Source organism: Oryza glaberrima, chromosome 11 (genome assembly GCF_000147395.1).
Source record: "Oryza glaberrima chromosome 11, OglaRS2, whole genome shotgun sequence".
Lineage (NCBI taxonomy): Eukaryota > Viridiplantae > Streptophyta > Magnoliopsida > Poales > Poaceae > Oryza > Oryza glaberrima.
In genome coordinates, this window is record NC_068336.1 from 25,468,928 (window position 1) to 25,491,262 (window position 22,335).

Genomic DNA, 22,335 nt, shown 5'->3' on the forward strand with positions numbered 1-22,335 from the left:
CACCAATCTGAATAATGGACAGGACATCGCGCCAGCTCTTCGGAAGTTGCCTTTATTTAATTTGCACTAATCCATCGCTACAATGGTACAATCTCATGTTACTGTTCATCCTACACAGATAAGGATGTACTCATGTAGGTTGAGAACTATATTGAGATAGTGCTTGCTCACTTTTGTCAATATGATGCATACAATTTGCAAGAAGTACGTGAGCACTCACTTTATTATGCTACAGAACCAATTTTGCAATGTACTTACACAACAGTACCAAGACAATGCCCTGTGAATATGCAGTTTTTTTTTAAGCTAATGAAAGTTTTAATTGAACTCAGTTCGTCAAGTTGATACAACTGTACTGAGAATACTCCCAACCATATTATCTCTGAAACTTCAAGGTGAATATGCAGCTGTAATGGTAATTATCTCCGAATATTCTTGTTCAGTACATTAATTATCCTCTGGCTATATTAGCATGGAGTTCTTCCAGCTAGCACTGAAAGTAGTGGTCTAGCTAATCCTGTTTTGAGCCTCACTCCTCTTAATAATTTCCAATATGAGAGCTCCTCCTCTCATATCCATTGTTATGAGAATAGCAACGGGGTCTTCCAGCTAGCACCACAATGTAATGGGTTAGCCGATCGAGTTCAAATATCACGTAAGTTATGCAATTTGCAAGAAGCACTCACTTTATTATGCCACAGAACCAATTTTGCAATGTACTTACACAACAGTACCAAGACAATGCCCTCTGAATATGCAGCTTTTTTTAAGCTAATGAAAGTTTTAATTGAACTCAGTTAATTCGTCAAGTTGATACAACTGTACTGAGAATAGTCGTGGGTATGAATAAACATGGGCAGATGACCGTCAGTCCTCAACATGACACATGATGGGTATTAATAACCCCCACACTGCATGATCTGCCCTTCTTGTTTGCATTTATCAGTAGATGCCAAACTAGCAATCCTCTTCCATCACCACATGAACTATGCAATTGCAGTACAACCGAAGAATTAATCTCACAGTTACTACTATGCTCAAACAGGCTTCTCCACTGGTCATTTGCTATCGCCGTTTTGGACGGAAACGTAGTTTTCCCAAGATTCGCACGCTCAGTCACAAATCATATCTAGTCCTGATCCATTGTGAGTTTGACACATGATTGTGAAATCATGGACAAGAGTACGGTGTTAAAGAGGTCTCTCCTGCTCTGAGATTCTTGGGCCCAGCAAGAGTACAGTGCTGCCTTAACAAGAGCACCAGTAAAAATTACTAAATCACATTTGAATGAATAATGCTAAAATCTTGCAAATTTCTAAACTTAAAATCTGCTTCATGATTCAAAAACATCAAATACGTACTGAGGGAGAAAAAGAAACATCAGTGCAACACTAACAAGTACGGTATTCTGAGTCCTAAATGATTCCTCCGTGTACCTTAAAATGGTAATACTAAATATAACATGTTTACAGAGCATAAATAGCAAACACACACTGGATCGCATGATACAGAAATGTGTAGTTTTTTCCCTACTAATATATGCTCTATGTGTTTTTGAGTCACATGATTGCTACTTAAAAAAAGGGCCATGTACAAAATACACAAAGTAGAACACTTGTACTACAACTACGTACAGGAGCACATAAAAACAATGTGGACCAGTACCATCAAACTATACATATTTCAAGACAAATTTAGTTCTAAAAAAAGAGGACAGATTTGTAGCCATCTGCTTAATTAGCTCAAGTTTATTAGGACAGACACAATAAATGCAAGTTAAAGAAAATTGTATTTCATTCTAGGCTGAGGTGGGAAGGGCAAGTTTGCTTTAGTTCTTTTCATGCGATTAATAAATTATTAACCAAGTATTAATTAGTATAAATTTGAAAAGAATGATTTATTTGATCTTCTTTAAAAAATACATATAATTTTCTTTTAATGAAACACACCATTTAGTAGTTTGGGAAGCGTGGTCATAATAAACGATAGATTTTTCATGCCGAACTCACTAACAAACTTAGCGTTTAAAGAAGCTGCTTAACGAACAAAATGAGTTCCAAACATATAAAATAAATGATTGACCCCGAATAATCTGGTCGTGTAAACATATTTTTTAGGTGGTTCTTTCATGCGCCAGCACAAACTTGATTTCTGTATACCATAGGCTAGAGGTGAATCGAGAAAAATGCCCGTGAAAATGGGTTATTAGCCACCTAGACAAACACATTATCTGTACTAGTGTCAGCGCATTTCCTAAGTTTGTGTATCCTGTCATGCTATTATCACCGACAAAGAATATATGCACAAATATAATACTGATTATTTACAGTCCTTAGATGTACCAATAAGAGCTGATTTTTATTACTTCCTCCGTCCAAGATTGTTGCAACCTAAGATTGTAATAGGATGGGTCTAATCTCATTATAATCTAGATTGCAATATTTTAGGACGAATGAGTAATTATTTTGTGGCAATGCTGTGTGAACAAATCTAAGGTATACGAGAATGAAAATTGTGTCTCTCTTTAGCCGTTTCCATGCAGCAATGCATTTTTTAAGGAAAGTCGGCATATATATTCGATATAATCTTGCATACTCTCTCCGTACTCATAAAGTAAGTCGTTTTGGACAGCGACACGGTCTCCAAAACACAACTTTGATTTCTTGTTTCTATAAAAATATTTATTGAAAAGTGATATATGTATACTTTTATGAAAGTATTTTTCAAGACAAATCTATTCATATAATTTTTACATTTTCGAACTCAACAACTTGAGAGTTATTCATGATTTATATTCCCAAGGTTTGACTTAAACATTGTCCTAACCGACTTCCTTTATGAGTACGGAGGGAGTATATAGCTATAAAAATCATCGGTCAAATTCATAGTACTTGTATAGTTACATAAATGAGAGCTGGAGAGAGGGCAGCATCACCATGAAAGAGCATTTATCTAGGCACATGGATGGTGTACTTAGCCTATGTTCTTCCCACATGCATCTGATCCTGTGAGAATGGATGTGCTGCGAACCAAAAAAGAAGTTAATAATAGATTAAATTCAGACTTTGCTTCAATAGAAGTTACAACCACTTATTATAAAATTTAAAATTTAGTTCCAAAACTAAGGATAATAGTATCTAACAAAGGATAAAGAGACGACGCATAAAAAAGGCGCCAACAATGAGGAAGAGATACAATTTATTCAAATTGCAGTCTTATAAGTAATCTATATCTAAAATTGATGAAAATTTGTATAACCTACCGGTATGCAACATGAATAATGGAACCCTTGTTCAGCTGCCGGCATATGCAACTGGTGCAGGAAGACAGTAAGCGCGTACACTCATTATGGAGTTCATAGCTCAAGCAGCCATATAAGTTCCCACTTGATGCAGCATGGGTGCCTGAGAAAATGCACAGTAGCTAGTACATGAATGTAGGACATATATGCTGTGTTACTCAAGGAAAAAAAGACCAAGCACATCCAGACCATGATGACAATAATAATGCCTTGCCAAATGGCCCCATCTATGAGAGGACACTATTAAGTTATGTACTACTAACATTAGACGCGTTATCTTAGGTTGCTTTCTAAACGGATTTTGGGCTAGGCTACTTGTTCATCGTGATTCGTTAACATGTTTTCTAAATTGTTAAACATGTGTTTCACGCAAAAACAACTTTTTATATAAAAATTTCTTAAAAAAATCAAATAAAAATATAGTATTTTTAAGTTTATAATAATTAATACTCAATTAATCATGCGCTCTTGACTTGTCTCACCCTACCAAAAATCTAAGCCAAGGAGCTGATTCGATCTAAAGCCTTGCAAAAGAGGAAATGACCTTTCTCAGTTGGAAAAAGAACATTTAGATCAAACCATGATTATGCACACATACTTAATACCGGTCTTAAGATATATCTACTGGTGGAGAAACCATCTTTGGTCGGTCGACCAGATTTTACAATAGTCCCAGTTGTATTAAAAACCGGGACTAAAAATATCTTTAGTCCCGGTTTAAAAGCTACAGGGTACTTTTCAATCTTTAGTACCGGTTGGTGTTACCAACCGGGACTAAAGATTTATTTGTAGTCCCGGTTAATAACACCAACTGGGAAAAAAGATCGCCATACGCTTTACTCCCGGTTGGTAACATTATAGTCCCGTTGGTAAAACCGACCGGAAAAAAAGATCGACGCAGAGATCGGAGAGGTGGCGCGATCGGATCGAGGTATCTCCTCCTCTCCTTTAACTCCTCTCTCCTCCTCTACTCAACCTTATCTCCTCTTCTCATTTTTAACTCCTCTCCTCAACCTTATCTATTCTTCTTGTCTCTATTCCTCTCCTTCTCTCCTTCTCCTCTCTACTGCCAGGCCGACGCGAGGGCGGCGGGGCGCGGAGGGCCGGCCAGCGTGGCGGCGCGACGGCGACGCGCGGCAAGGCAGCGGCTTTCTTTTTTTATATTATTTTTTTTTAGAATCTGGGATTATTGTATGATGTATTTGATTGGATCTGAGATTGTTGTGTGATGTATTTGATTTGTGTGTGATGTGAATATGTGATGAATTTTATAGAAGTTGTGATGTAATTTTTTTTAAAGATTTTGTGATGTATTTGAGTATTTGAGATGATCGATTTGTGGATTTGGAGGGAATTTGAGGATGATTGATTTGGGATTTTGGGAATGGGATGGGGTGAAATCAATATATTTAAAAATAATGAAGAAAAGAAAAGAATTAAGAGGAACCGGAAAGAGCAACCGAATTAGCCTCTTTAGCCCGGTTGGTAACACCAACTGGGACTAAAGATGCTTTATCTGTTACCAACCGGGACTAAAAATGGATTTTTACTCCCGGTTTTTTCACCCGAGACTAAAGATAGTGATCTTTAGTCCCGGATTCGTAGTCCCGGTTGGAAAACCATTTCTCCACCAGTGATCCTCCATATCTGAGACCAAAATTTAAAAGTGTACAAGGGGATAACAGTCAATTAAACTATTTTATAACAATAAACAGTTTCACTTCCTACCTTATTTAGCCTATAAATAATTAAGTACTAGTACAAGATAATGCTCCGAAATCGCACTGCTGGAAACTGTCTCTACCGTAAAGTTAGGTTAGAAAACTAAATGCGCCAGCCACTTAACAGATTCATCAGATTATCCATGAATACATTGAAGGTCACATCTCAAGCTTACATGTTACAATATTGAATACCTCCATGTGCTGTTCCAGGGACACCGAGTATGGCGAATCTGTCAGGTGTTGGGTAGTGGAGGAAGAACTTGAATAGTGTTAGTTGGTTGGCAGCTTACAGGATGACAGTTTAAGTGCAGTTAAGCCCCAATGGCAAGATAAACCGGCCGGTATATTACATAAACTTGGATCATAATATTTGGGATCACAAGCATCCATTCAATGAAGGTAAAAAACTATACGCGCTCTCTAGACTCTAGTGCTCTTAAAGAAGAAAAGGCACACAGAAGGACGAGGGGAGCTTTGGTTGGGAGGTACAGAGAAGGTTAGAATGACAAGTAATTTAAAACAGATAGAGTACCTATTTTCTGCTAATTCTAGAAATTGCATGAGCTTATATATGAAAAAGTTTATAATTTGTATAGTTACTTGCAATTCTCATCAAATACAGTTATCTAAGAGTATATAAATTATTTCTGTTGTAAAGGAAGTAAAAGGTAATAATCATATACGTACACGAGATCGAGCGCATCAACACGCTTTCTAGTACAATCAAGGGACGAATGGACCAAAAGACTTGAGATGGATTTCCTATTTCTTATTTTTACTTTTTTTATCTGTCATTTAAAACAACAACTGGTAATTACTCCCTCAGTCCCTCAATATTTGACGTCATTGACTTTTTAAAATTTGTTTGACCGTTCGTCTTATTCAAAAAATTTTGTGAAATATATAAAACTGTATGTATACATAAAAGTATATTTAACAAATGAATCAAATGATATGAAAAGAATTAATAATTACTTAAATTTTTTGAATAAGACGAACGGTCAAACATATTTAAAAAAGTCAACGACGTCAAATGGAACGGAGGGAGTACATTTTTCCAATTATATATAAGTGAAATATTGACAACTAATGGTACCGAAGTGCTTGTTTTTGACAAATAAATTACAATATCAATTCGGGATGCCAACTCCAAATACCATTAATTATTTCAATTACACTCCTATTTTTAGCACCGTTGTCTTTTGATCCACGTTTGAACTATATAATCACATAATACAAGGTCATATTACAGTTTATTGGATGATATTTTTGCATCATTGCAAAAGTACTCTCAGCCAGAGGACCCTACAGCTTTTATATGAGCATGATATATTGTCCATCCTTAATTGACAATGGCAAGATGGAAAATCCTATGCATGTTAAGGCACAATTTGACAAGGCATTTCCTATATAAAGGTAGCCAAGTTTCACTATGAACAACACAGCCATAATACCATACAAAGCCAAGCCTCCAAAACCTGCCTCAGAGCTGAAAAAAAGAAGAGATACATAGAAGATGGCTCTTGTTATTGCTGATGAAATCAAGGCCAAGGCGGAGGTCTACTATGATGATGAGATCTGTCAACAATGCACAAGGCTCTTGCTCAAGGAAGCAGGCCTCCCAAATGGCCTTCTTCCCTTGAAGGACATAATGGAGTGTGGCTATGTTGAGGAAACTGGATTTGTGTGGCTCAAGCAAAAGAAGAGGATAGACCATGTCTTCCAAAGCTTAGGAAGGTTGGTATCTTATGGCACTGAGATCACTGCTTTTGCAGAGAAGGGGAGGATCAAGAAAGTCAAAGGGATCAAGACTAGGGAGCTCATGGTGTGGGTACCAGTAGAGGAGATTGCCCTTGATGAACAAAAGACCGGGAAACTCATCTGCAAGAGCATTGCTGGGATTACGAAAACCTTCCCTGCATCAGCTTTCCAGATACCAGAGAAGGAGGAGAAGATTACCTGTGCCATACCAAAACCAGTGGTACTAATGGAGAGAGCTCATCAAGTTATCAAGAACAATTGATCATTCTGCCATCCCTTGGTCCACAGATCATTACCAGCTCCGCAATCCTATAATACTGAAATAATGAACACTGATGATCTACTATTTGCTTATGTACTTCAAAAGGCGATAACACAAAAGTCTTTCCTAAATATATACTGCTTATGTATGATTGCCATGGCATCAATAGCCCTGTAAGGCAACTAAACAACTTCATGTTCTGTACTAAATAGCTCATGTAACGCAATATGCGCCATAATATAAAAAATCCTATGATTATATGCTCCCTTGTTTCTCCTGTGAGATACTTTCTTTTCCCCTGTTTTTGTTTCACTGAAAATAAATGACACCACATGAGAATAAATTTGCATGACAATTATACTAAAGATGTATGGTCTTTTGATATTCGCCCTAGTTAAGATCCCTAGTCAAAAGACCGACATCATGACAACAGTTCCTTTTAATGAAGAACAGTAGGGAGGCCCCTATGGTTAATTATATATATTAGAAAAACTGTACAGGAGAGGTGTGGTTAGTGATTACGGGGTTGTGGATAAAAAATACCACATTCCAGATTATGAATATAGGGCTGTGTGCATATAAAGTTTAGTTCTTTTTAGATTGTAATGCAGCATGAACAAAGAAGTTAGTGGCTAGTTCCACTAAAGAATACATGCCACATCCTAGTAAATAAAATGCATGCCATGCCCATAAAAAAAGGTTTGGAAGGCCAGTTAACAAACCAGTATTTTTCCAATAAAATCTGGCTGTGTGAAATTTGGAAATGTGAAACGTGCATGATTCCATGAGGTCATGCAGGAGGATACATCTGCAATGATCCCTCCAAATGCATCTGATGGCTTAGGCAGCTAGGCTTTGCATGTCAAAAATGTAGTACCACTGTTTAATATGAAAACTCACGTACACAAGTTATGGGATAACAAAACCCCTGAATTCCTCTGCTGCAATTTGCAAATCTTATTCATTTCCTTCTAGTAGTTATGCCTCAGCTCCATGAATTAAGACAGTGAATCTTACACTATAAAGGAAAAGAATTTATTCATTTCCTATATACAGTGGGTGAAAAGTGTTTTTTTTACAATAGAAAAGTAAAAAAATCTATATGAGGAAACAATAGGAACCATTAACTCACTACTTGGACGCGTCTACACGCACAGATCTGGATGTAGCCTGGAGGGTCAGAGGTCTAAATAAGGTAGGCAGGTGCCCATCTGTTCACCCAAACACTTCCCAGGAAGCATCTTCAATTAAGAAGTGCAGGACATAGCTATGAGCCAGCAAAAGTAGATCCACAGAAGATATTTTGGCTTAGAAGATATTTAGAATACAATCTACATGACATTAGATCAAACACATCTAAACCAAAAAAAGGAGATGAGAATAAAATAAGTGTATGGAATCTAAATGTGTACTATTATACAAGTAGTAAACCCATGTAGTAATTACCTGAAGAAGTTGAACTTTCCATTTCCAAGACTTTTATTTACTTCATCAACAAAAAAGTAATAACCTACAAAAGATTCCAGACTAGATGTCCTAAATAGGTAACATGCACAAAGAATCGAAAAGCAAAATGCATTGTTGCTCTTGACTCACCAAAACATGGATGTGTTTTTGGTAGCAACATAAGAAACTGAACTTAAAGTAGCAACTATAGTAGCAAGGCATCAGTTAATAGAATAAGAAATCACATCATCTTCTATGTAGTGAATCTTCTTTTGGCGTGAAAATGGTGCAAAAATGCATCTTATAAAGCAACTCAAAGGATCCTGCAAGCCTTCCATTTTATAGTGACCAAATCTCCAATCCCGCAATATGAAGGGCCTCTGAATAGGCCGATCTAGACCACCTGTAAGACAAAAAGAAACACCAATGCTTAGACAAGCAGAAAAATATGGATCTTATTGAACTTATATTTTTGTATATAGTTTTTTAAGGCCTTGTGGTAGTTCAAAAAATACCTTAACTCAGAAGAGATGGGCATTAAATCAGAAATTATTAATAAAAAGAAGCAAAACGAGAAGCAACACTAATCTTAATTCTAAGGAGCTCCATGGATGGTAGTATCTATTGACATAAGAAGTCAATGTCTGTTGCTAATCCTAATCAAGTTGTTTTTAGTAAAACAAGCCACTACTTATTGATCCTGCCAATTTACCTGCCGATCAGATCATCAGAATCATTCGAAAAGAAACAATACATACCTGCATACATCCGACCATGCTTATCCACTGCCCTAAAAAATGGACGTGTTTTCTTTTGAACTGCAGCTTGTTGCAGCTCCCTCCAAGCAGACATTCTGTCCTGTCTTGTAATTTTTCCAGTTGTAACAACCTGGAGTTGAGATGCATCTTATCATGCTAGTTATATAGCCACCACATGCATGAACGTAAAAAGTGGCAAAAAAAATGCTGGAGGTAATCTCAGGTCTAGACACATTTAGTGCTTTATCTAGCCATAAAATTACTCTGATAAAAGAAAACGAATGAACTTTAAACTTCAGAAACAAGGAGTAGATTTAGTTAGTTTTCAATATTTCAGCAGAAGACAAAATTTCACCTAGGAGTTAGACAACGTAAGAAACTGAGATAATAGGTAAACAATGTACCATGGTTTCATGATTTGCTAAAACGAAAAAGTTACCCTGGAGAATAAAAAGTATGAAGGCCGAGGTTTCCGTGCTAGGTTATTAGCACGGTCAACAGCAACAAGCCCAAACTTGGGACCATAGCCATCCGCCCATTCCCAATTATCTGATGTTGTCCAAAACAAATAACCAAGTACACGGACACCCTATAAAACATTATGTTGTTTAAGTGTTGGAAGTTCCATCTCCATGAGCACAGGCTAAAACATGTTTGCTTAAAGGTTAAGAAAGGACCATAATGATGGCAGCGTATGTGGCTAACAAGTGTTCCAGTATATATGGTTTCCGTATCAGATCAGTCTCATCAGAAACTCCATTTTCAGTAATGACAAAAGGTATATTTAATCTCTTATATCGTTCGTTGAATTGAATCAGGATGCGGAACAGCCCATCAGGATAAACCCCACGACCAGATTCACTATACTCATCATTATCCACAAGCTTTAGACCAGGTCCTGATATAACCTCCTGCATGGAAATGGGAGAATTAACTTGGTCGCTTACATAGCCATTCATTAAGCAGCAAAATAATTTGCTTACCTGTCCATAGTAGTTGATTCCAATGAAGTCCAATTTATCACATATGCTATCCATGTAAGGAAAAAGGGTCAATGAGTTAGCTAGCGCGACAGCAGCAACATCAAATAGCCCATATGGCCTTGTAAACGATACATGGTGTGCAACACCAACTATTGGCTTCCTTTCGTTCTTGCTGTTAATCAAGAAATAAATAATAAGAAAACCAGAGGAAACCAACTCCTTGATTATCGAATAAAAAATACCAGGTAATCACTGGAATAAGGGCACTGCAAATAATACATTATGTAGAACCAACCTTTTCAAATGTATGTAGTCATAGGCTTCAGCATGTGCAATAGCCATCCAATGCAAAGCCTGATTGTATACACCAGTTGGCAGAGTAGATGTTGCTACTTCAATTGCATTAGGGTCTCCACCAGGCCAAGCACCGGCACAATAAGTTAGCATCACAAAAACGTGAGGTTCATTGAAAATCACCCAGTAGTCCACTAAATCGGATACACAATCAACAACAAGCCTGCACAGCCCCAACTATCAAAATCTAATAAATTATCGAACAATTCCCAATGGAGAGAATGTATTGGCAGGCCAATTTGACAGCCCTCAAAAGGTACCTCACAAAATCCATGAAATAGGTGACAGTTTTTTCCATCTTCCACCCGCCATATTTTCCAGCCCAAGGTGGAAGTGAGTGATGAAACAGAGTAAGCATTACTTTCATTCCATATTCGCGAACCCTTTGAATGATCCATCTATACCGCTCAAGTGCTGCAAAATTAACCTAGAGAAAGAGATGTGTATCTTATTTCACCGGTACTGAGATCATCATGCTGGAAAAAGAAGGATGAATATAAAGGTAAAAAGAGGCACGTGCATAACTATGAACTTACTGAGCTCTTCAATTCTTCGGTTGGTTCCTCAGGCATTAACCTTGCCCAATCTACCCCCATGCGGAAAACACTGATGCCGGTCTCCTTAGCAAGTTTCAACTCAGCATCAGGATCAGACCAAAATCTAAGCCTTTCTTGCCTGAAAAAAAATGATCAGAGTTTGCTAACATACAACATCCAAAGATATCTACATTTGGAAGGAAAGCTAGAATCTTGCATTACTTTTTTTAAAAGCATGCATTTGTTTTTTATCCTTGGGACCCACCACTACATAGTAGCACTATCGAATTCATATCTAGACTTGGAAAGAAGCTACAATATTGAAAGACAACAACTCTTCCTGGAAGAGATAGTTAAGATGAGAAGTGACTCTAAGTGACTTTACAGGCAAGGAGATTTGTTCTTTGGAGTACAGAACTGAGATAAATTAGCTCATTAGAGATGCTATACTCATGTACTTACGGGCATGGAACATTATGCCAAGCAGCAACATTGTGGCTGCAGTTATCGCCGCCAGCAGATTCTCCACTCTCAGCAAGAATTTCAAACCCCCTGAGCATAGCCTCCATGGCTACCCTAAGTGGTTTCCTCTGCTCTCTATCACCAATATTTTCCCCACCTGTTGACCTCCAAGCTTGCTGGGAGCCTCCATCACCAGCAGCAGATGCCATCACTGCATCTACTGGCCTCTGGTCGCGCACGTTTTCCTTGTCGTCGCAGGAAGTTTCAGTTGCAAACTGGAGCCAAGCATCTTCTAGCCTGTCCTCAACATGCGCAGGCGCTGTTGCTAGCCCAAAGAAGAAATTATCCTCCTCTGCAAACAAATGGATATGCCACATCATCAGGGCTTCCATATTGCCTTGACAATTGTTGCTTCCAGCCAGTGATGGGCTTAAATGTTAAAACACAGTTTGAGTGCTGGAATTTATAGAGAACATTAATGAGAGAGAGGTGCAAGCATAACTGTGCCGACCTAGTGAACAAACTTATCCCCATGTACAGGACATTTGCCATTGGCAAACAAGTTCTTTTCAGTACTCTCGTATTGACATTGACTAATTGAACAAAAAAAGTAATTGCATATATGGATTAATTGATTAAATTCAAATCGATTATGTCAACAATTTCCAATCTTCAAAAATTGATAAAACCTAAAACCTCCCAACTGAGCATCCACGAAGACTAATCAAATACATAACCTCCCCACCCCAATGCAGCGCTTAATCCATTGACCTCAACGATTAGCGCTAACATGGCTAGGGCTTTACTGCGGGAAACGAAAGTGAGTGAGACGAACCTGAGTCGTCGGCGGCGTCGGAGGAGGACGGGAGGGCGCGGAAGTCGGCGAGGGGATCGGCGGACTCGTCGATGGGGCTGGGGATGCGGCGGAGGTGGCGCCGCCGGTACCGCGCGTAGGAGGCGGCATTGGCCGCCGTCGCCGCCGCGGCCACGAGGACGGCGAGCCTCGCCGCCGCCGCCACGAACGCCGGCAGTGGCATTTCCGTGATTTTCTTCTTCCTTCGCTCGCTTATTTGCCGCCGAATTTTAATTATTATTTTTTTCTTCGTCGAATTTTGTTTTTATTATTTTTTTGGGAAATAAATAGGTGTGGCGGGAACCGGATGAGGAGGCGGGAATAGTCCGTTCGTTGGTGGGGCCCACCTGGACACGTGGCGGGGTTTTGTGGCTCGTGGCAGATTTTGCGGGGGCCACATCTGCGAGTGTACTAGAGGATTGCCACTTGGCTCTTGCTATGCATGGCTTTCTTTTGACTTTTTTTTTTGTGTGATTTTCTTAATTTTATCGTGAATTTTGTGTGTTTGGCTTTAATTGTCACTGCAAAATCCATACTCTACTCCTATAAATGTATAGCGTAGATTAGCATAACGAAGAGAAGCACCGATAGCTTAATTATAAGCCTTTGTTCAACTTTGAACTTTCATTTTAGTTTTTCAATTGATTTTTTTGGGGTTCGTATTTTTTTCAGTATTAGCTTTAAAACGCTTAGAATTATATATAAAAGCCATAAGTTATTGTTTTTAAGTTGTTGATTATCAGTTTTGGGCCAACTGATGCTGAATACAGACGAAATGAATAACAATATGGAGAGATGTGTGTCGTCCCTGATCCACCCATCTCTCATCCTTGATTTGAGTCACTGTTCTATGTACAGTTCTAGAACACGCTATTTATCCATTTGTCGTTCTCTAAAAACCAAATTATACACTGTACAGCAAGGAACTTATCAGAGCCACACGAAGAATTAAACTCGATTTTATGCAGACCCTGGATAATTCACAGTTACCACACTCTGGAACGAACCGCTAGCTATACTATCTGTATGTATTGGTTACCTATCGTTTTTGTGTCGATCGTTTTCGTTCTCGAAAGTAAATTGCCACGCATACAGAGCACAAGGCTTCTTCAAAAACATCTGTAAAAATTCACCATTTTGAAGGTGCGTACACTGATAGAAGACCAAAAATGAATTGGGAAAAAAATACAAATGTTACACATCTATGTGGCCGGCCGACCAATCCGGCCCAATCAACACAAACAAAGAATAAACGGGCCTCCAAAACAGAATTGATTGGGCCCAATTAAATTGGTAATAGTTACTCCGAAATATTTGAATCACTTTGGTGGCGGGAGGATCCTGCAATCGCCGTAGATGAAGTTGTGACTCACCGCGCCGCCGCCGCTGCACTTATCTACTCGCCTTTGCCGGTGTGCTTGAAGCACTTGGCGTCGCCGGTGGACCCGAGTAACTCTTCATGGCAGGTGGGCTTGAACTACTCGCCGTCGCCGGTGCAGTTGAATTACTTGCCGTCGCCGGTGCAGTTGAGTTGCTGGGTGTCGCCGGTGCGGTTGAGTTGCTGGGTGTCGCCGATGCGGTTGATTTACTCGCCGTCTAGGTAGATGCCGCTGATTTCCCGCTATTCGATGTTACCCCGAAATCGAAATACCAAAGAAAGTTAATGTAAAATTAGTACTCCCTCTATTTCACGTTATAGGGGTTTATGTTACATTGTTAGAATAAGATTTTAACCAACCATTACTCTGTTTTCTGACAGACTGTTACTCTTTTATAATATAACTTTTATGAAGCATAAGTAATATTATTAATTAGATTTGTCTTCAAAAGTATTATACTTTTGCAGCACAAGTAATATATTGTAGAAGCAACCATCGGTTAAACCCTTATCTCTCCTAACAACACAAAATACACCGTATGTTTTGAAATGGAGAGAGGAGTAATTACTCTGGTGGCGGGAGGATCCATGAGTCGCCGTAGATGTAGTGCGTGCCGATGAAGGGCTTGGCCTGATCCGCGGTGAGGTCAAGCGCCCAACCCACCCTCTTCTTGGCGTCGGAGCCGGGGCCGGTGCACTTGAACTCGCCGTAGTAGATCCCGCTGCTCTCCGGCTTGGCGATGTTCCAGCCATCCCACCCTATCGGCACCACCTCCTTGGACATGTCCGTGTAGGAGTACACCACCCGCGACGAGTCTCCCCATGCCCGGCCGAGGTAGATCTGCCCTTGTCCCATGATGCTGCAGTTCTTGAAGGAGAAGCCACTCTCGATGGCGCCCTCGATGGTCTTGGTCCTCTGCTGCGCCGTCAGCACGGACACCTCCTTGGTGACGGAGACGATGGTGCAGCCCTCGTAGAGCGATCTCCCGAATCCGAAGATGAAGTCGACGCTGCCCTTGACGAGGCTGTCCTTGATGTAATGGAGTCCCTTGTGATCGTACAGGGTGTCTTGGCCGCCGTCGATGGTGCAGTTGTAGATGGCCGCCTTGGTGCCGAACAGGCGGAGCGCCACCGCCTGGCCACCCTCGGCACCCGGCTTGGCCAGCGGCGCGTCGTTCTTGAAGACGACGCCGTAGGCCATGAAGTAGTCGGACTCGACGGCGACGGTGGTGCTCCCGACGGTGCCGACGGGCTTGCCGTCCTTGCCCCTGGTGGCAGCCATGTCGTTCCAGGCGATCACCGCCGGGTTGGCGGGGTCGGACTTGAAGGTGATGTAGGGCTTAGTGATGTTGAGGAGGAGCTTCTCCCGGAACTCGGCGCCGGGCTTGAGGTCGAGGATGACGCGCTTGGTGTTCCCCTCGGGGACCTTCTCGAGCGCCGCCGCGATGGTGGTGAAGGTGGTGTCGCCCGGCGTCCCCTTGGGGTCAACCACCCACGTCACCTTGGCCTCCTCCGCCGCCGAGAGGCTCGCGTCGATGGTCTTCCCGCCGATGTCGCCGGCGGCCTTCATGGCGTACAGCGACTTCTTCTCGACGTACTCCTCGTGGTTCATCAGCACCCACTTGCCGAACCCTCCGCCGGAGGAGCGGTGGCTGGGGCCAGCGGGGAGGAATAGGTCGAAGAACTGCCATGACGGCGCCGGCAGCGTCGCCGCCACCACCGCCAGTAGCCCCACCACGGCCACGGCGAGGTTGGGACGATCCATCATTTATTAGTTGCTGCAGTTTGCAGCTAATTCGTTCTGTCCCTGTCCATCATGGCGCGATGCGTATATAGGGTGATCGATCTTGGTGGATTAATTTGGAACTTCCATGGATGGAAGGGAGATGGCTGGCCATCTATTTTTGGGGAAAATGCTTGTGCTTGGATGGCCGCATAGGTAGCAAGCACTTCTTGCTAATTTAGTGACCGGCGATCTCCACCTTAATTTGCTTCGATATCTTGGCTCAATTTTAAGGCCTTTTGTGCAGATTTTAGAGGGTTGCATTTTGGGTCGCAGTTCATTTGATATTTTGATGCCCCCAATTTTGGTCGCTGGTACCATCTATTCCCTAATGTAAGATGTTTAACCAAGTTTATAGAAAAACATAGCAATATTTGTAATAAAAATGACCTATTATAAAAATATATTTCATGGTAACTAGATTTAATAAAATTAATTTAGCGTTCTATATTTTACTAATCGTTCCGTTTCCCGTTTCAATCTACTAGTCGCTATAACAAATCTCACATGCACTAAAATAGAAGATGCGGCGAATTATATTGCTACACTAATTATTACATCCTAATAACCTTTCCTAAAGCAAACATTTATATTTTTCTAGTGAGAATATTATCACTAATATAACTGCATTGATAAAAGGTAGAAAAAGAAAACATCTCATATTAAAGTAATTTGGAACGTGCCAACGAGAAGTATTTTGATAAAATTTTAAACGTTAGAATGATATATAAAAATATGAAATGAATATGGAATACATTATTTTATAAGCCTGATCAAACTTGAATAAATTTGATTTATGACAAAACCAAAACATCTTAAATTCTGAAATATGGAGCAAGTAAGAGTGTATTTGTGGGGCTAGCCTTTTCTGGAACGTGTCAAAATGCATAAATATCATACACAGAAAGGACTATATATTATGAACATAAAATCCTCAGAAAAAAAAAACTATGTACTTGTAGTGTACTACTGATCACTAAATTATACTATCGTATACTGGAGTATATACACACAATTAATACAGTAACTGAACGAAAGGAAAACAATCTAACTACTTTAAAAGCCTTTGGTGAGGAATATGCCACCCCACTATTGCTCTTGCAGTTTTTATAATTTGTCTTCTTTTTATTTTCGAATATTATGGAATTAATAGTCCAACATTTTATTTAAACAAGTGATAACAGATCTTAAAATAAGCAAACAATTAAGTACATATTTGATAAAAAAATATTTTGTTATGATATATTATAATTTTTTTCTTTTGCCCATTGTAAACTGGAACCAAGCTTCTTCTAGCATGTTCTCAACTTATGCGCAGGTGCTGTTGCTAGCCTAGAACCTGTTTGGATGGGACTAAAAACTTTTTTAGTCCCTATCATATTGGATGTTTGGACACTAATTATAAATATTAAATGTAGGCTTTTGATAAAACCCATTGTATAACCCTTGACTAATTCGCGAGATAAATCTATTCAGCCTAATTAATCCATGATTAGGCTATGTGATGCTACAGTAAACATGCGCTAATTATGAATTAATTAGGCTTAAAAAAATTTTCACGCTAATTAGCTCTTATTTTGTAATTAGTTTTATAAGTAGTCTATGTTTAATACTCCAAATTCATCCGATATGACAGAGACTAAAGTTTAGTCCCTAGATCCAAACACCCCCTAAACAAGAAATTATCGTCTTCTGCAAACAAATGTACCACACCATCAAGGCTTCAATGTTGCTTGCCAATTGTTGCTTCTAGCAAATGTGGTTAAAAGTTTAAATCAGAGTTTGAATGCTGAAATCTAGAGAAACTTAATGAGACAGAGGTGCAAAGAATAACTGTGTGCCTACATAGTGAGCAATCTTATCCCCATGTACACGATATTGCAATAGGCAAACACGTTCTTTTCGGTACTTGTATTGACATTGAACTCGAGTGGGTTGGTTCCATACTTTCATCACAAGAAATCTAACCAGTTAAGCTATTTACCTTTGCACGACTTATTAGCCATGGAGCAAGTGGGAGGTACTTGTTACCCTCGTTTTAATCACGGCAAGATGCCTATTCTGTCGATCGTTTTCGTTCCCGAAAGTTAATTGCAACATACGTATAGAGCACAAGTCTTCAAGAGTCCTTTTCAAAAGGAAAACATGTGTAAAATTCACTAGTTTTGAAGATGCGTACACTGATAAAAGACCCAAACGAAATGGGAAGAAAATACAACTATTACACGTACGTGAAACATCTAAATATGTAGCCGGCCGATTGATTAATCCGGCCCAAATTAACACAAAGAATTAATGAACAATTAAACGGGCTTCCAAAACAGAATTGATTGTCCCCAATTAATGCGATTCATCGGGTCGGCGCCGACGCCGCTGCACTTAACTACTTGCCTTTGCCGGTGAACTTGAACCTGAGTTGCTCGTCTTCGCTGACGCAGTTGAGTTGCTACTCGCCGTCGGCGCTTCTGCAGTTGAATTATTGCTGCTCTCCTTTTTATAAGCCGATGCGGTTGAGTTACTACTCGCCGTCGGTGCTTCCGCGGTTGAGTTGCTCGACGTTGAAGCTGAGCTAGATGACGTTGATGTCCCACTATTTGATGTTACACCAACAATTAGAATATATTAATTTGTACTAGCATAATTAATTGATTACACCTTCCATTTCATATAAAATGTAACTTTGTTTTGATTTTTTTTTGTCAAACTTATTTATATTTGATCAATTTTTTTCAAAAAATTTAGCAGCATTTTTAAAAAATAGTTTAACTAAATGTAAAGTTGAATATATTTTTATAATATGTTTGTTCTTTTCTTAAAAAATTGTGTTGATATGTTTTCCAATAAAATTTGGTTAAACTTGAAAAAAATGCAAAAGAAATCAAAGCGATTCATAATATGAAAAAGAAAGAGTGTTAATTAATTAATCGATGTAAAAACAAAAGTAGTAATTAATTACTCTGGTGGGATGAGCCAGGAGTCGCCGTAGATGTAGTGCGTGCCGATGAAGGGCTTGGCCTGCTCCTCGGTGAGGTCGAGCGCCCAACCCACCCTCTTCTTGGCGTCGGAGCCGGGGCCGGTGCACTTAAACTCGCCGTAGTAGATCCCGCTGCTCTCCGGCTTGGCGATGTTCCAGCCGTCCCAACCCACGGGCACCACCTCCTTGGACATGTCGGTGTAGGCGTACACCACCCGCGACGATTCCCCCCATGCTCGCCCCAGGTAGATCTGCCCTTCTCCCTTGATGCTGCAGTTCTTGAAGGAGAAGCCGCTCTCGAGGGCGCCCTCGATGGTCTTGCTCCTCTGCTGCGCCGTCAGCACGGACACCTCCTTGGTGACGGAGACGATGGTGCAGCCCTCGTAGTACGATCTCCCGAACCCGAAGATGAAGTCGACGCTGCCCATGATGAGGCAATCCTTGATGTAGTGGAGGCCCTTGTGGTCGTACAGCGTGTCCTGGCCGCCGTCGATGGTGCAGTTGTAGATGGCCGCCTTGGTGCCGAAGAGGCGGAGCGCCACCGCCTGGCCGCCCTCGGCACCGGGCTTGGCCATCGGCGCGTCGTTCTTGAACACGACGCCATGCGCCACGAAGTAGTCGGACTCGATGGCGACGGTGGTGCTCCCGACGGTGCCGACGGGCTTGCCGTCCTTGCCCCTGGTCGCCGCCGTGTCGCTCCAGGCGATCACCGCCGGGTTCTTGGGGTCGGACTTGAAGGTGATGAAGGGCTTGCTGAGGTTGAGGAAGATCTTCTCCCGGAACTCGGCGCCGGGCTTGAGGTCGAGGATGACGCGCTTCTTGTTCCCCTCGGGGACCTTCTCCAGCGCCGCCGTGATGGTGGTGAAGGTGGTGTCGCCCGGCGTCCCCTTGGGGTCGATCACCCACGTCACCTTGGCCTCCTCCGCCGCCGTCAGGTTCGCGTCCAGCTTCTTCCCGCCGAGCTCCTCCGCGGTGGCCATGGTGTGCAGCGCCTTCTTCTCCACGTACTCCTCCTGGTTCATCGCCAGCCACTTGGACAACCCTTTGCCGGAGCCGGAGGTGCTGGTGATGAGCTTGTTGGCTGGCTGCTGCTGCCCCCACGACGGTGCCGGCAGCGTCGCCGCCACCGCCGCCACTAGCAGCCCCACCGCGGCCACGGCGACGTTGGGACGATCTATCGTCATCACTTTATTAGTTACTAGTTGCTGCTGCTGCTGCAACTGCAGCTTCTTCTTCTTCTTCTTCCTCGCTTCGATCATGGCGATGCATATATATATATTTATAGGGTGTTCTTGGTAGATTAATTTGGATGCTCCCATGCATGGAAGGAAGATGACCATCCATCTTGTTTTTGTTTTTGATTGGATGGAAGAAGCTTGTGCTTGGATGGCCGCATAGGTAGGACTTGCTAACTAGTGAGAGGTGATCTCTCGACCTTAATTTGCTGAAATTTATTTATATTTATTTTTTAAAATATTGTCTGGGAGGAGTGTAAATCTTTTTTTTTAAAAAATAAATTAATAAAATTCTAATTTGCTTCGGTGATAGGCTTAATTAATTATCTGGGCTCGATTCTAAGGCCTTTTGTGCAGAGTTTAGTAGGCCGTATTTGGGTCGCAGTTTGATGGGCCGAATGAATTTAAGTCGCTGGAACTATGGTCCATCCTTTCAGGAACGTGTAGAAAAGCATAAATATCATACACAGAACAAAAACGACTCCCCCTGTCGTTCTAAAATAAGTATTTCTAGATTGTTGAACAAAGATTAAAGATGAATAAAAATATTTCTTCCAATCGCGTAACTGGTAGAAATTCAGAATTTTGAATTTCTTATCTTTATGAGCTTCTGATTGTTGAAAAATGCTTGTATTTCTATGCATTAGAATCATTACATTCCTAAAAATGTTTATATTTATATCCATACCTAATTAAAAATATGTAAGGCTTCTGTAGCTCTTTTTTCCGTCCGTCGTCGTCTCTCAGTCAGTTCGTTAGAGCTCGGCCTAGTCATCACTCGTCTCGGCCTACTTCGCAGTGCGTGCCTTCAAATGATGCCCCGCTCTTCTCTCCTGGTGGAACACTAGCACCGTCGTCACGTCGGTCTGCCCTCTATGTGCTTTTAAAAATCGATTCCCCACTCCTCCTTCATCATTTTCCTCATGATTTTTCCTTTTAATATGGCTTTAATTCGTCGGCCTTAATCTCTATTTAACGGTCGCCAACGATGACCAACCAATAGCTTACCTGATCCTTTTTATCCCAGAGTTTTGCGAAATTGAATGCAGATTCACTCCGGTTTGGGGGACTGAAAGAGGAGAACCCTCAACCAATTTCGAGAGATGAGGAAGATTCGATTATATTTGATGGGGAGGATAGGAGCACAGGACTATCCTTTGGAGATTGAAGACGCTAATGTAGCGCGTGGTTCTGGCCTGGCAACGAGAGAAGGGAGCATGTGCTAGCTAGGCCTACGAATTCACTTGTCGATTGGGCTGAAGGGAGGCGGGCCGAGCGAATGGAGATAAAAGGCATGTGTTCTGGGACTAATCCCTTCTTCCTATAAAGTTATCCCCCACTAAGTGCAATTAATCTCCTAAAGCTCAAACCTCAGTGTTCCAAGTCATCATTAATTGGCAGCCATTGGATCGGATGATTACATCGCATCTCAGCCGTTGGATTAGATGATTACATCACATCTCAGCCGTTTTCATGAAAAGGCTGACTTCGCAGACGTGAGGAAGCGAGGGACTTCACAGGCGTGAGGCAGCGAAGGAGGCCCATATTAGTGTATCGCAGCCCGCGGCCCAATGATAGGGTTCGATGTGTCTCTCTCATCCTCCCGAGCCCGACTTCCTGAATCGGAGCGGCGACGGCGTAGTGCGGCGAACCGCCTGGTGCGGCGTGCGCGGTCGCGCGCAGGTGTTGGTAGGGACAGCGCACGGCGAGGTGTGGTGCGGCATCCGTTCGCCTGGGTCGCGGGAGAAACATCGGGAGCGATCCATGCAGCGATGCGCCAATGGGGAGAGTGGTGCGGCATCCGTTCGCCTCGGTCGCGGGAGAAACGACTGGAGCGATCCATGTAGCGATGCACCAATGGGGAGAAACATTGGGAGCCCTGACGCCATCCATGGTGAAATCAAATGGCCCCTCCCTCATCCTCAACCACCAGCAGAGATGGTAATCACTTCTCATTCGCCTCACTTAATCACAAGCATTTACATTAGAAACTGTCAAAATCAGGCGACCGCTGCCCCTGAACCCCAACAGACACTGACTCACGAGAATATGAAGCAGCGCCGCCGACGGATCATCTTCCTCCAGCAGGGGCTCAGCCGTTTCTTTCTCTTTGTTAATATGAGTGCACCTGATCCCCTTCCGCCAGTGTGTCGTGCAGCATCTCGCCTTCTCTGCACCTGTTCGGCTACGAGCCTGCGACCTCCATCATCTCTTTTTGAATATTGTCGATTTATTGGAGTAGTTTTTTGCCTGAGTCTTCAATCCTGTTGATTCAGCTATTGTGGCCATATGCCCATTTATATTTTTGTTCACACAGTTCACACCAAGCGTGAAAAATCGAATAGCAGCAGGAGAAAGCCACAGACCAGAGCCATTGGCATATCTATGAAAAGCGAGATTTCATATTGTCAATGGATTTCATGATTTCATCGGCATGATTATCCGCTAATGCAATTCATCAGTTGCAGTTCTTAACATACAGATGTGTTGTGCTTTCCTGATTTCTGGATCACCTCGCCACTGTT

General features: G+C 41.6%; 4 protein-coding genes across 11 annotated transcripts; 1 reads left to right on the plus strand and 3 right to left on the minus strand.

Annotated features, from left to right (window-relative positions):
• Positions 1–6,463: 6,463 nt before the first annotated feature.
• Positions 6,464–7,313, plus strand: LOC127754523 (uncharacterized). Its single transcript, XM_052280092.1, has one exon. It carries the CDS (start codon positions 6,542–6,544, stop codon positions 7,046–7,048), a length of 507 nt encoding a protein of 168 aa, XP_052136052.1. The 5' UTR covers positions 6,464–6,541; the 3' UTR covers positions 7,049–7,313.
• On the minus strand, positions 6,985–12,706 carry LOC127754518 (beta-glucosidase-like SFR2, chloroplastic). Of its 8 annotated transcripts, none has more exons than XM_052280086.1 (13): positions 12,423–12,706; positions 11,588–11,939; positions 11,126–11,264; positions 10,850–11,016; positions 10,531–10,752; positions 10,236–10,407; positions 9,930–10,163; positions 9,692–9,841; positions 9,253–9,382; positions 8,645–8,897; positions 8,495–8,558; positions 8,181–8,315; positions 6,985–7,095 (listed from the first exon to the last, which is right to left on the minus strand). In XM_052280086.1, the coding sequence occupies exons 1-10, from the start codon at positions 12,622–12,624 to the stop codon at positions 8,716–8,718; spliced, it is 1,950 nt and encodes a 649-aa protein (XP_052136046.1). In that variant the 5' UTR covers positions 12,625–12,706; the 3' UTR covers positions 6,985–7,095; positions 8,181–8,315; positions 8,495–8,558; positions 8,645–8,715. The 8 variants fall into 8 exon arrangements, with proteins under 8 accessions (XP_052136046.1, XP_052136045.1, XP_052136044.1 ...); XM_052280085.1 differs by having other exon boundaries at positions 6,985–7,103; XM_052280081.1 differs by lacking the exon at positions 6,985–7,095 and adding an exon at positions 7,288–7,360.
• Positions 12,707–13,544: 838 nt separating this feature from the next.
• On the minus strand, positions 13,545–15,660 carry LOC127754521 (putative pectinesterase 63). The gene is made up of 2 exons (XM_052280089.1): positions 14,388–15,660; positions 13,545–14,061 (listed from the first exon to the last, which is right to left on the minus strand). The coding sequence occupies exons 1-2, from the start codon at positions 15,584–15,586 to the stop codon at positions 14,037–14,039; spliced, it is 1,224 nt and encodes a 407-aa protein (XP_052136049.1). The 5' UTR covers positions 15,587–15,660; the 3' UTR covers positions 13,545–14,036.
• A 2,059-nt stretch (positions 15,661–17,719) lies between these two features.
• Positions 17,720–19,849, minus strand: LOC127754520 (putative pectinesterase 63). The gene is made up of 2 exons (XM_052280088.1): positions 18,558–19,849; positions 17,720–18,191 (listed from the first exon to the last, which is right to left on the minus strand). The coding sequence occupies exons 1-2, from the start codon at positions 19,832–19,834 to the stop codon at positions 17,981–17,983; spliced, it is 1,488 nt and encodes a 495-aa protein (XP_052136048.1). The 5' UTR covers positions 19,835–19,849; the 3' UTR covers positions 17,720–17,980.
• Between the last annotated feature and the right edge of the window lie 2,486 nt (positions 19,850–22,335).